Source organism: Tupaia chinensis, unplaced genomic scaffold, assembly GCF_000334495.1.
Source record: "Tupaia chinensis unplaced genomic scaffold, TupChi_1.0 Scaffold143740_1, whole genome shotgun sequence".
Lineage (NCBI taxonomy): Eukaryota > Metazoa > Chordata > Mammalia > Scandentia > Tupaiidae > Tupaia > Tupaia belangeri.
The window spans coordinates 139,367-151,254 of NW_006203589.1; the positions used below are offsets into that span (position 1 = coordinate 139,367).

Sequence of the window (11,888 nt, forward strand, 5' to 3'; positions counted from 1 at the left end):
GAGAAAGTCCTTTTGAGATAGTTTTATGATTTTCTTTCCTTTTTTGGTGTTTGCCATAGGACATGTGCACTTGCTGGAGAGAGGCAGAGAGAGAGAAAGTGAGAAATCACCCCAGTGGGAGATGGCTATGCTACAACCCCCCTCCTCCATTCTCCTGGGATTTGGGGCATGCGCACATACATACCTGGCACGACTTTCAAGCTGCCGGGACCAGGATTTAAACCATGGTTGGCCATGTGGAAAGCTAGCACCTTAATCACTACCACCTGCTGACCTGACCCCATAATGTATTAATTTCTGAAGAGGAGTCTACCTCGCTCCATCCCCCCAGGAAAAAGCGGGTCCCTGTATTTGGTCTTGATACTCTTCCTTTTTAGCACTTATCATCTTCACTTGTTTTTAACATATTTTAAAATTCATAATAGAGAGCACATGTGTGTGCATGAGAGTGGGAAAGACAGTGAGAGAAGCATCCCCAACAAGGTCTTGTCCCGCCATGACCCCCTTCTTCCAGAGCCTCCAACTGGGCAGAATCTTGGCAGCTTGCACATGCCAGAGTATTTCAGGACGACAGGGCTGGGATGGAAACCCACGGCCAGCCAGTAGCTCCCAGCACTGCAGCTTGGCATGCTGCCTCTGTGCCACGGAGGACTGGGCCCAACTCAACTTTTTATTTACTTATCTATCTCTCTCAGCACTTACTCCCTCAAACTGAACTCCAGAAGAGTAGAGCAGTGTAGTCCACCACCGTACGCTTGGGCTTTAGCCTGAATTTCACACATGGTAAGAGCAAGACAAACCTCCATTGCTGAAAGGACCCAGCACTCATCTCTACCCAGTCACTCTGGCTTGGTACTGCAGAGAACCTGAATTTCCTGACTGCTGTTAGGAGAAGCCCTCAGCTGAAATATGAGTGGAATTTCTGACATCCCGAAGGGTCACCTTGGTGCCAACATGGAAAAGATTACAACTGCAAGCCCCTGGTTTAGAAAACGCCCTTGTCCTTCCTGGGAGTGTGGAAGAAATGAGGCCCCCATCAAAGGTTCAGTCTGAACAAAGTCCGTTGCTGACCATATTGTCTCTTTCTTTTTTTTTTTTGGAGAGGTTTTTGCTATAGGGCACGTGTGCTCGCCAGAAAGACAGAGAGAGACAGAAAGACAGAAAGAGAGAAATCATCTTGGTGGAGAGATGGCCACATTTCAATCCTTTCTCCTCTGTTCTCCTCTTGGGATCTTGGGCACGCACGTGCACACACCCAGCATGAGTTTAAGCCACCAGGTCCAGGACTCGAACCATGGTTGACTGCGTGGCAGTCCAGCAACATAGCCATTATGCTAACTGCTGGCCCCTTGCTGACCATATTGTGACAGTGGAGGCTAATAACCCCTAATTTGAACATTATAAAATCCAGAACTGTTAAATATTGTGAAATCAGCATTTCTTAGAGTGATTTATGGCAGGAAGCCACCCATGTTGTCGTCGGATGAATGAACGGTCATTTATTTGTTTAGTTTTTTCAACTACATGTCTCTTTAGGTGTCACCATGTGGGAGACCCATGCAAAGCATGGAGGGGACAGAAAGCTGGATGTGTACCGGCAGGCCATGGCCAGGTAGAGGAGGGAGAACTACCCAAGAGCTACAAGGCTGACTCTGGGGGCGGGGTGGGTATTGTGAACCCACTGGTTAAAGTTGTATCTTGCAGCTAGACGGTCAGCCCAGGAAGCCAGGGAGCAATCTGTGTCTTGGTCAATATGGACTCCCCAGAACTGAACAGTGCCTGGAGCATGTTTGTAGAAAGGGGGAAATAGTGTCACCCAAACGAGATCTGAAAATGCTGTGAGGACCAGAAAGGCGGATCTTCGTCTTGGCTGGAGCGAGTTTGTGAGGAACCGTAGAGGTTAGGGCTCCCACCTCTGCTCTCACCCTATTTCACAAATGAGCAATTGGCACAGAGGGGCAAAGTGACTTTCCCAAGGTCACACAGTGTCATGGGCTGAATGTTATCCCCCTGAAGTTCATATACTGAAGTCCTAACCCCCAGTACCTCGGGTGGCTATGCCCAGTGCTAGGTCTTTAAACAATTGATAGGGTTAAAATGTAGTCACTAGGGTGGGCTCTAGCCCAGCTGATGTTTCTAGAAGAGAGAACACCAACACGCAGGCATGGTACTTGCAAAGAGGGAGACCATGTGAAGACACGCAGAGAAGATGACCATTTACAAGCCAAGGAACGGGATCCCAGAAGAACCCACACCTGCCAACACCCTGACCTCAGGCTCATAGCCCCTAGAACTGTTACATAATAAGTTTCTGTTGTTGAAGCCATCCTATGGTGCTCTGCTGCAGCAGCCCTGGCAAATTATTTCTCCACACAGAAAACGATGGTGAGCTTGGACTAGAAGTCATGTCTACAGCATCTCTGTTCCAAGTCCTTGGCATGACCTTGCCCACCTGACCAATCCAGTGTTCTCCCCACCCCCACTCCTGAGGAGCAGGCTGGCAATGATAATAATTGCTAATCTAGCAGGTGGCGTGGTGGTTAAGATTCTGGACTCCAACATGGCAGATAGCAGTTTGAGTCCTGGACCTGGCAGCTTGCTTTCTTTTTCTCTCTCTTTCTCTCTGGTGAATGCATATGCCCTGCAGCAAACTGAAAAATGATAATAATGATAAATAAAATTAAATAATTCTTTTAAAAAAATAGCTAACCTGCATGTCATGCCTGGTGGTACCTGGTATTCTTCTGCGTACTTTACGTACATTAACTTAAGTAATTCTCTCGACAGCACTGTAGAGTAAGACCTGCTAATGTCCTAAATTTATAGATGAGGAAACCGAAGTACAAAGAGATTTGGTGACTTGCTTAAGAGCACATAGTCACTAAGGCTGGAGCTGGGGTCCAGGCTCAGGCAGTCAGTGCCAGGAGCATGTTCCTACCAGCATGCCATTCTCCTGGGGCATACCTGCCAGCCGAAGGTATTTTCCAAGACAGGAGGTTGTGGTGGCACTCCAAGGCATCACTGGGATGCTTTCATATAGCCATTAGACATGGATGTGTTTATCTCGTCTAAAGCAGATTGTTGGGGGCATAAGACAATGAGCTGAGGGGAACCAGGAGTCTGGCGAAAGTGTGCAGTGTTATTTGCTCCAGAATCTTCCAATGTGGTTAAAATATCAATGTAGCTGTATTTAAATAGCAGATCTCAAGCCTCCTTCAAGTGCTGCTAAATCAGTCCTTGAAAATGAAAGAACTGAACTACTTGGGTCATAGCACTTTGCAGTAAAGAGACCTGGGTGTGAACCCTTTCTCCATCGCTTAGATTTGAGGGACTTGGGGTTTATGGAATCATTCTGAACTTCAATATCTTCTTCTGGGAAACAGGAAAAATACACCCATCTCATGGATTAGACATGTATGCAAAACAAATGGCACAGGTGCCAACACACAGTAAATGATCAAGGAACAAAGCTCTGATTAGTTAGCAAAACGACCCCACCGAGAGAATCTTTCCTGTGAAGCCTTGCCCAATGCCTGAATTAATTGTTTTCCTCTGGCTCTCGAAGGAAGTTGCGTACGTGTCTATTTGTTGCTCAATTTGTCTCTTCTTGTATTGTATACATTGATGACATACCTGTACAAATACCCATCCACTCAATAAAATTGGGCTGAACATTTTCCATGTCTTCTGTACTGGGCACCAGAGTGCAGAGATGGCTACAGCATGGTTTCTGCCTTCAAAGGGCTTGGGGGTTTGAGGGCGAGGCAGGCAGGTGTGCCGATAGACAAGGCAGTAAAATAAAAAGGAAATGACAATTTTATTGTATCATTGTAGTATTTTTCATGGAGAAACCCAGCACTTTGTTAGATTCCTAGAGGTGTATTTTATGGATAAGGAAGTTGTATTTTCATTTTTTAAAAAATTTGCTTCTAAAAGTTGTAATCTGATTTGGTTTGACAAGAGACACATTAAGAATAATTACAAAGAACTGTGTTAAGTGATGAACTAGAAAATTCCTCGTGTCTTCTGGAAGCTGAGGTAGGAGACACCCTCCTCCCCACCAGAGCTCATAAGGGTAGGGACCAAGTCATAGCCTTGCTTGGTAGAACTTTGACGCTGGGTAGGATTAAACACCAGCTTCTCCCGTGCAACCGACCAAATAGCCTGGGAGCTGCACGTGGGGGTTCTTGCCCAATCCCCCTGTAGCCTGCACTGTGGAACTCACATATTTTCTATCAGGTTATGAGGAAACAGAGCTCAAAAGGCCGAAGCGATTTGCCTGAGATTGCATCAATGGGGAGTGGTAACGATTTCAATAGCAAACACCTACTGTTTCCTTTCCATGTGCCAAGCATTGACTGAAGGCTTCCCATGCTTTTCCTTCATTTAATCCTTCTGTCAAATCTACGAAGTAGGTGGCCTTATTGTCTCCATCTCTCGGGTGAGGACACTGAGGCAAAGGGACTTTCTCAAGGTCATCTAGCTTTGAAGTAAGCAAGTCCAGATCTGCTCTGAGTAGCTGTTGGCTGACGTCGATCCTGTACCTGCATGCACACGTGGGGCAGGTGGACACCTGAGAGAGGCGAGCTGTCTCCAGCTGGGGCTGGGCGAGCACACGGCGGGGCGGGGCCTCCGCCCGGCGGTTTCCCTACTGGGTTCCTGGGCGGCGAGAAAGTCCCGCCCCGGCCGAGAGCGGGCGGGGATTGGCTCTCCCAGGGTGATTGGCGGCGCAGCGCGCGAGCGGGGACCGCGGCGGCAGAGGCGGGGGCGCAAGCAGGAAGTGTGAGTAGAGCGGCCCGGGGCGCGCTGGCGGGCGGGCTGCGGCCGCCACTTCGCGGAGAAGCAGCCGCCGCCTCCGGTGCCTGCGGAGATGGAGGGGCCGGCGCTGGGCTCGCAGGTGAGTGCGGCCGGGCGGCGGGTGTCTGGGAGGCCCTGAATAGCTGCGGCTGTGGGAGAGGGATGGAGTGGGTGCGAGGCATCTCGAAAAAGGGCCTCCCGGGGCAGCTGGCCCAGGCTGGGGAGGCGGGAGCCTGGAGCCCCCAAGAATGCTGCTGGGGATTTTCGCCGAGGAGACTGGGGAGAAAAGGCGAGGTCAGACGGGTGAGGACCCTGGGCGGCCCCTCCCGCCTCGGTCCGCGGGCCAGGGCGCCCCCTGGGGCCGGTACTCCGCCCGGCAGGGATCGCTGTGGGCCTGGGGAGGGCAGGTGGCGATCCTGGAAGGGGGGGTCAGGTGACACACCTGCGTTGGTCCCGCGGGTGTTGACCTTGGCCCGGAGTCTGAGCGGTTCTGCTGATTGCCTTTTCGGCCCAGGCGCCTCGGCGCCTGCCTTCGCCCCACCCAGCGCCGATTTCGCTCGAGGTCCTGCCTCCTTGCTTACTCCTTGGAAGAATGAGGGCTGTTTGGGCTGGAGGAAGGGGGTGCAAAGGGAGTATGCGTTAGCGATCTGCTAATCCCCGAGGACTTTCGTGGAAGGTATTACTAAAAGCCAGAAAGTTCCAGAGAACAGGGCGGCCCAGCAGGGGAAGTTTGGGGGGGGGGGGAGGAGGGGAGATGCTAGCCCTGAAAGAACAAGGTTTTTGTCCTTTTTGCTTCTGGTCCTTCCCCAGTACCTAGAGTATTGACTGGTCCGTCTTAATATTATTCGTTCATTCAACAAATGTGTTCTGAGTGTCTACACCATTCTAGGGGCTGGCGATAAATCAGTGAACAAAACTGACAAAAATATTCCCGCTCTCACTGAGTCGAGGTCTCTTGGTTTCAAGTTCAGTGCTGATGGATTTTTGCCAGAATTTGCTTATGCAATCTTAATCCCACCTTCTTCTCTAACTTCATCTTTTACTACTCTTGCTTGTTTAATCAATCCCAGCCACACTGGCCTCAGGACCTTTGTACTTACTATTTGCTCTGTCTGGAATGTTCTTTCCTTGTGTTCCCCACCTCTTTGAGATCTTGATGCAGACGTCACCTCAGTGTGGCATAAGTAAAATTGTAGGATTGTGGTGTAACCAGGTCCATTGGGGGAGTGCTGTCTGTCTGTCTCTCCCCTTTCTCTTGGGCACATGTATGCCTCCTCTGGCATAAAAAATAACAACAGCAATAAAACTGCAAGCTCTTCCTAGTGTCATCACTGCCAGGAACACTTCCTCACCTCCTTCCTTATTACACATTTCTCCTCGGCATTTAATGCCATTTAAACATACTTACTGGTCCTGTTTGCTGTCTCTTTCTCTCTCCTTGTGAAGGCTGTGATTTCTATCTGTTAGGTTCACAGCTGTGTGCCTAACATCTAGAATAGTGCCTAGCACTGGTGGGTACTCTGTAAGTACTTAATGATTGAACTTGGAAACTTAACTCTAGTACTTCTGGATAATGTCATTGACAGATCAGATCGATCTCTCTCTCTCTCTCTGTGTCTCTGTCTCTCTCTCCTGCTCCCTTTTTGTTTATTTGGTGATTTGTCAGGATAGTGACCCCCTTCAGAGTTTCAATATGGTTTTCTAGACCTATGATTTTCTGTTAAATTAAATTAATGCCACTGTAACTTCAACAGTACTTATTTACTCTTGAGACAAATAATCTGATTCATGATAACTGAGTGAGAAATAGCGTCTGATTTCTTGTAGCTTAAAGATGCCCCAGTGATCTATTGTGATGTAACAAACCACCCAGAACACAGTGGGGGAAAATAGCCATTGCTGCACTCGTGGACTGTGTGCATCAGGAATTAGGACAGGCTGTGGCTGGGTTGGTGTGTTTCTGTTCCTCTATAAGCTGGGGCTGATCTCATTTTGGATTCCTTCACTCACATGTCTGGCAATTGGTACCAACTTTGGGACACCTATGTGTGGCCTGGGCCTTTGCAGTGTGGTGGCTGGGTTCCAAGGTGAGCCTCTCTAGAGATAGGAGAAGGAAGCGACCTGTTACTAAGGCCTGGGTCTGCAAAATGGCTTGGCATCACTTATGACGTACTTCGTTATTTTATTTTTCATTGACATAGGATGTGTGCTTACCAGAGAGAGCAAGAGAGAGAAAACACCGCCTCCCACAGGATGTGTTCATTCTGCAATCCTTTTTCTTCCATTTCTCTATCCCATCAGGATTTGGGGCATACACACATACATGCACCCGGCATGTTTTTCAAGCTGCCAGGGCCAACATTTGAACTGTGGTTCTGCCATGTATGATCTAGCTCCTTTAACAGCTGGGCTATGGAGCTGGCCCACTTTTGCAGTATTTTGTTATTGAAGCAGGAACAGAGCTCAGAGTTAAGAGGAAGGTACATCAACTCTACCTCTTGATAGCTAGGTATCAAAGAATTTTAGTGCTGTGTTGTCACAGTTACCATGTTCGTATTTACATGTATCTTTATTTTTTAGTTTTTGCTATTGTGTGCTTTCACCAGAGAGAGATAAAGAGAGATAAAGTGAGAAATCATCCTCTAGGAGAGATGGCTGCACTGCAGTCCCTGTTCCTCCATTCTCCCTTCAGGATTTTGAGCATGCACATACATGCACATAGTGTGATTTTTCAAGCCACTGGGTCTGGGACTTGAACCAGAGAGTTGGCCATGTGGGATCCAGCTGACTTAACCTCCACACCACCTACTGGCCCCTCTACATGTTTCTTATGTAATTTTCATAATATCTTGTTCATATAGGCACGTAGTGTGTTTTTTCAAGCCACTGGGTCTGGGACTTGAACCAGAGAGTTGGCCATGTGGGATCCAGCTGACTTAACCTCCACACCACCTACTGGCCCCTCTACATGTTTCTTATGTAATTTTCATAATATCTTGTTCAGCTTGCTATATGTTTCTTTCTTGGTATCGTCTCTCTTTTTTCTTTTTGTTTATGTATTTTTTAAAAAAGTTTATTTATTCTATGAGAGAAAGAGAGTCACCCCCAACAGGTCTTCCCACTGTGATCCATCCCCAGCCACAGCTGCCCAAGGTCATTGGCACATATGTACACATCGGTGTTGATAGGGAGACCTCAGGACACAAACCCAGGACCTTCCCATGTGGTTGTGCATTGCATTACTACTGCACCACCACATCTGGTCTTTGGCCTATATAACTTAATTAAGGTAACAACAAACAAAAACATGTCTTCCTACCTCTTGACAATTGCAGACTAGAATCCTAGGGGGAGCAGAGGATGTAAAATGGAATGAAATCATAGAGTTCTTGGAGCTAGAAGGCATTTCATTGAAATCTAGTTCATAGATTCTTACGTAGGAGAGGCGTCAGGCTGTCAATGGACATCTTGAATTATATGCAAAAGTTACTATCTATATGCATTTTTCTGATTAGCGAGGTTAGTTTTAATATGTTCATAAAGGGCTATGCTGTTAGGAAGATTTTAAAATCATTGATTTAGTCTAACCCTTTTGCTTTTCTCATGAAATCAAAACCCAGAAACAAAAACTTATTTTCCAAAGATCCACAGCAAATGAGCAGCAGAGCAGAGATCTTGAGACTTCTAACATAGAGTGCATTTTTCACTGTGGTTCAGGTGATCCAGTCATGATAGTGGTCTTGTTTGATTGCTTATAGTCACCTGGAGTCCACCCATTCTTTAGTCCAAGGCCTAAAGAGCATTTTACTAGTGAGGATGGGGAAGAGAACATCCCTCTAACTAGAATATATGCTCCTTGGAAAACAGGTATCTTGTCTGTTACAGTCATTGTCATATCCTTTTGTCTAGAAGAGTAGCTGACTCCTGGTAAGCATTCAGTAAGTGTCTGACAAATGAATTGTTGCAGAACTCCTATCTTACTCATCTTTTATCCCTAATTATCTAGTACTGTGATTGGTACATAGTAGGTGCTCTTTACATTTCCCTGAATTAGTGATTAATGAGGACTCTTGGGAGCTTGCCAGCATCACGAGGATGTGCTTAGTCTGTTCTGTTACTTTAACATGGTAGGCAGCCATGTGGTGGTTAAGCTCTTCCATATTGTTCATGCAGTGAAGTCTTTACCAGTGCACAGGTCAACCCTAACTATAATAGGCTCCTTTTAGGACTGTACAGATGGAAGTTGTAAAGAACTTTCTAGGTATATTGATCTGCTGCTTTCATTTTACGAAGGTCAACATTGATACCAAAAATAGGGTGGGTGATTAGCCACCATCACACAGCAAACATGAGAGCACCAGAAATCTATGGTTAGTTGATACCTGTTTCATCAGTGTAATCAGGACAGAGTAGGCTGAGAGAAGACTGCAGAAGCAGTTCCTCCGTCTCTGCCTTTCGAGACTGAAGGTTGCTTGTCTGCTGCTGTTCTGTTTCTTAACCCTTTCCTGATCCTCTTTCAGTTTCACAAAAACTTCAGAGTATAATTCTTTTTTCCTTAACCCTTTGCCTTCTTTTGGTTGGATATGGTTATACTTGTTGTGATGAAAAGATCCTGAAATAATGATCTTATTTACATTTTTATCTAACTACCTACATGTTTGTTTTTAGCTGTGTGTGACTTGTGTGTGTGTTTGTGAGTATATGAGAGAGACAGAGAGAGAGAGATTACCAGATAAATCAGAATTTACCTATTCAGTAGCAATTTACCTTTCCCTTCTAGCTTTTCCCCAGCCTAGACTTGAGCCCTGGAAAGTGAGCCCTGGTGTAGACAGAGCTCCACGAGAAGCCATCTAGTTCAGTTATAATGAGCTGGAAAGGGGTCTGCTGGCAGCGCAGTCACCTGACACTCAGAGGGAGAATTTTCCTCTCTGAACAAAGGAATTGTAATGGTAAGAGAGTATTTCTTGGAAGCAACACTCAAACCAAGTCTAAAAGGACAAATTAGTACACTGGACTATGTCACAATTTAAAACTTCTGCTCAGTGAAGGAAACTTAAGAAATGGGAAGATAAGCTATAGAACAGGAAATAATGTATGCAAATAGCATAGTTGACAAAGGACTTGAATCTAGAATATATAATATGAATAATATAAATAACTCTCAAAATTTAATAGAAAAAAAGCCTAATTAAAAAGTGGGCACAAGACTTGGACACATACTTTACCAAAGAAGATATATAGATGGCAAATAAGAGGAAAAGATGCTCATCCTCATTAGCAATGGGGGTGCAAATTAAAGCCATGATGAGATAAGTCTATTAGATTGACAATTATGTTGCTAGACTAAAAAAAAAAAAAAAAAAGATTTAACGAGCCTAGAAGTGGTGTGGTGACTAAGGTGCAGAATTCCCACATGGCTGAGCATGGTTCAAATCCCAGACCTGGCAGCTTAAAAACCATGCCAAAGACTCTTTAAGTCTTTTCTAGCCTTTTCTGATTCCTAATCCTTTTCCTATCCTAACTTACTTTCTGTTTACTCATTTGTCAGTGACTAAGGGAAGTCATGAATTTTTGTTTCTCTAGAACTGGCTTCATGGTGCAGTGGTAATGTACTACTCGAGAGAAGCTAGAACCCACATGGCAGCAACAATTTGAGTCCCCCGCCCATTCAGCCTGGAACACAAGAGTGCCCAAGATTTGATGGGCTGGCGGACTGGAGGGAGGGCATCTTGCAGCATTTCAGACCCTGTGAGGGGTGTTTCTCTCCTTTGCTCTTTTTCTCAAGTGCATACATTTAATCCTGAATAAAGGAAAAATATTTTTAAAAAAGAGTTAAGGGGCCGGCAGATGGTGTGGTGGTTAAGGGTGCTGGACTCCCTCCTGTCTGACAGCAGTTTGAATCCTGGACCTGGCAGCTTGCTTACTCACTTTCCATCTTTCTATCTCATTCTGACCCTCTCTGGTCAAATTAAAATAAATGAATAAAATAAAATCTTAAAAAAAAAAAAAAAAGAAGAGTTAACAAGCCTACAAATGGTGTGGTGATTAAGGTGCAGAATTCCCACATGACTGAGCATGGTTCGAATCCCAGATCTGGCAGCTTAAAAGCCATGCCAGAGATGTTAATTTGGACTTGGACAAGCATTTCTTTCCTCACTCCCTGCGTCATTGTGCATCAGCCCCAGTGAGGGACCTTGCTGCACAGTGAGCCATCTGCAGCTGGGAGGTTGTGCTGCAAAGCTGGGCTCATTCCCTCCTTTACATCCCTTTGAAGTCTCAGGTGTGTTAAATGGATCTTGGAGAACCCCTTCTCTCCCTGCTCTCCATGCCATCAGGAGCCTTTGAAGTCTCAGGTGTGTTAAATGGGTATTGGAGAAGCCCTTCTCTCCCTGCTCTCCATGCCATCAGGACATCCACCCCAGTGAAGGCCCTTGCTGCCTGGTGAGCTGTTGGCAGCTGGGAGGTTGTGCTGCAGAGTGTGGCTCACTCCCTCAACCACATGCCTTTGAACTTTTAGGTGTGTTAATTGGGACTTGGAGAAGCACTCCTTTTTCGCTCCCTGCGCCATCAGGACACGCACCCCCAGTGATGGGCCTGGCTGCACAGAGTGACAGGGGGACTAAACTGCATAGGGACTATGTCTCACCACCTGCCACATGCCTCAGAATTCTCAGACTTCAGCATTTCCTGGACATGCACCTGGAAACCCTTTCTGTCTTCTTCAATTGAAGTTCAGCAGCTCAGCCCCAGGTATATCTACTCTAGAAACTGGGAGGACTTTGAATTATCCATGTCCAGAGACAATCGTGCAGGTTGCTGGGTGAGTGTCGGGGAGGTAGAGCAGCAGAGAGACCACTGATCACCACCTCCTACTTGCCTTTGAACACTCAGAATTCTCTTGAAGAATTTACAAAGAAACATATAATTTACCAGACTAGAAATCATTGCATAGACATAAGAAATAAGAGAAACCAAGGAAATATTTCCCTCACAAGGGAAAACATCAATTCCTCATCATCCATAACATCAATTCCTCATCATCCATAGACAATATTGTGGAACTCGTAGAAATGTCAGATATACAATTCAGA

General features: G+C 46.1%; 1 protein-coding gene across 4 annotated transcripts in view; it reads left to right on the forward strand.

The window, feature by feature from the left end:
* The first annotated feature begins 4,751 nt into the window (after positions 1–4,751).
* ZDHHC13 (zDHHC palmitoyltransferase 13) overlaps positions 4,752–11,888 on the forward strand; it is a 61,515-nt gene continuing 54,378 nt past the window's right edge. For 2 of the 4 annotated variants that reach the window (XM_006164845.3, XM_027766842.1), the window contains exon 1: positions 4,752–4,897. In XM_006164845.3, coding sequence (XP_006164907.1) covers positions 4,871–4,897 — 27 coding nt within the window. In that variant the 5' untranslated portion in view covers positions 4,752–4,870. The remainder of the gene's footprint in view (positions 4,898–11,888) is intronic. The other 2 variants (XM_027766843.1, XM_006164846.3) reach the window with 2 other exon arrangements.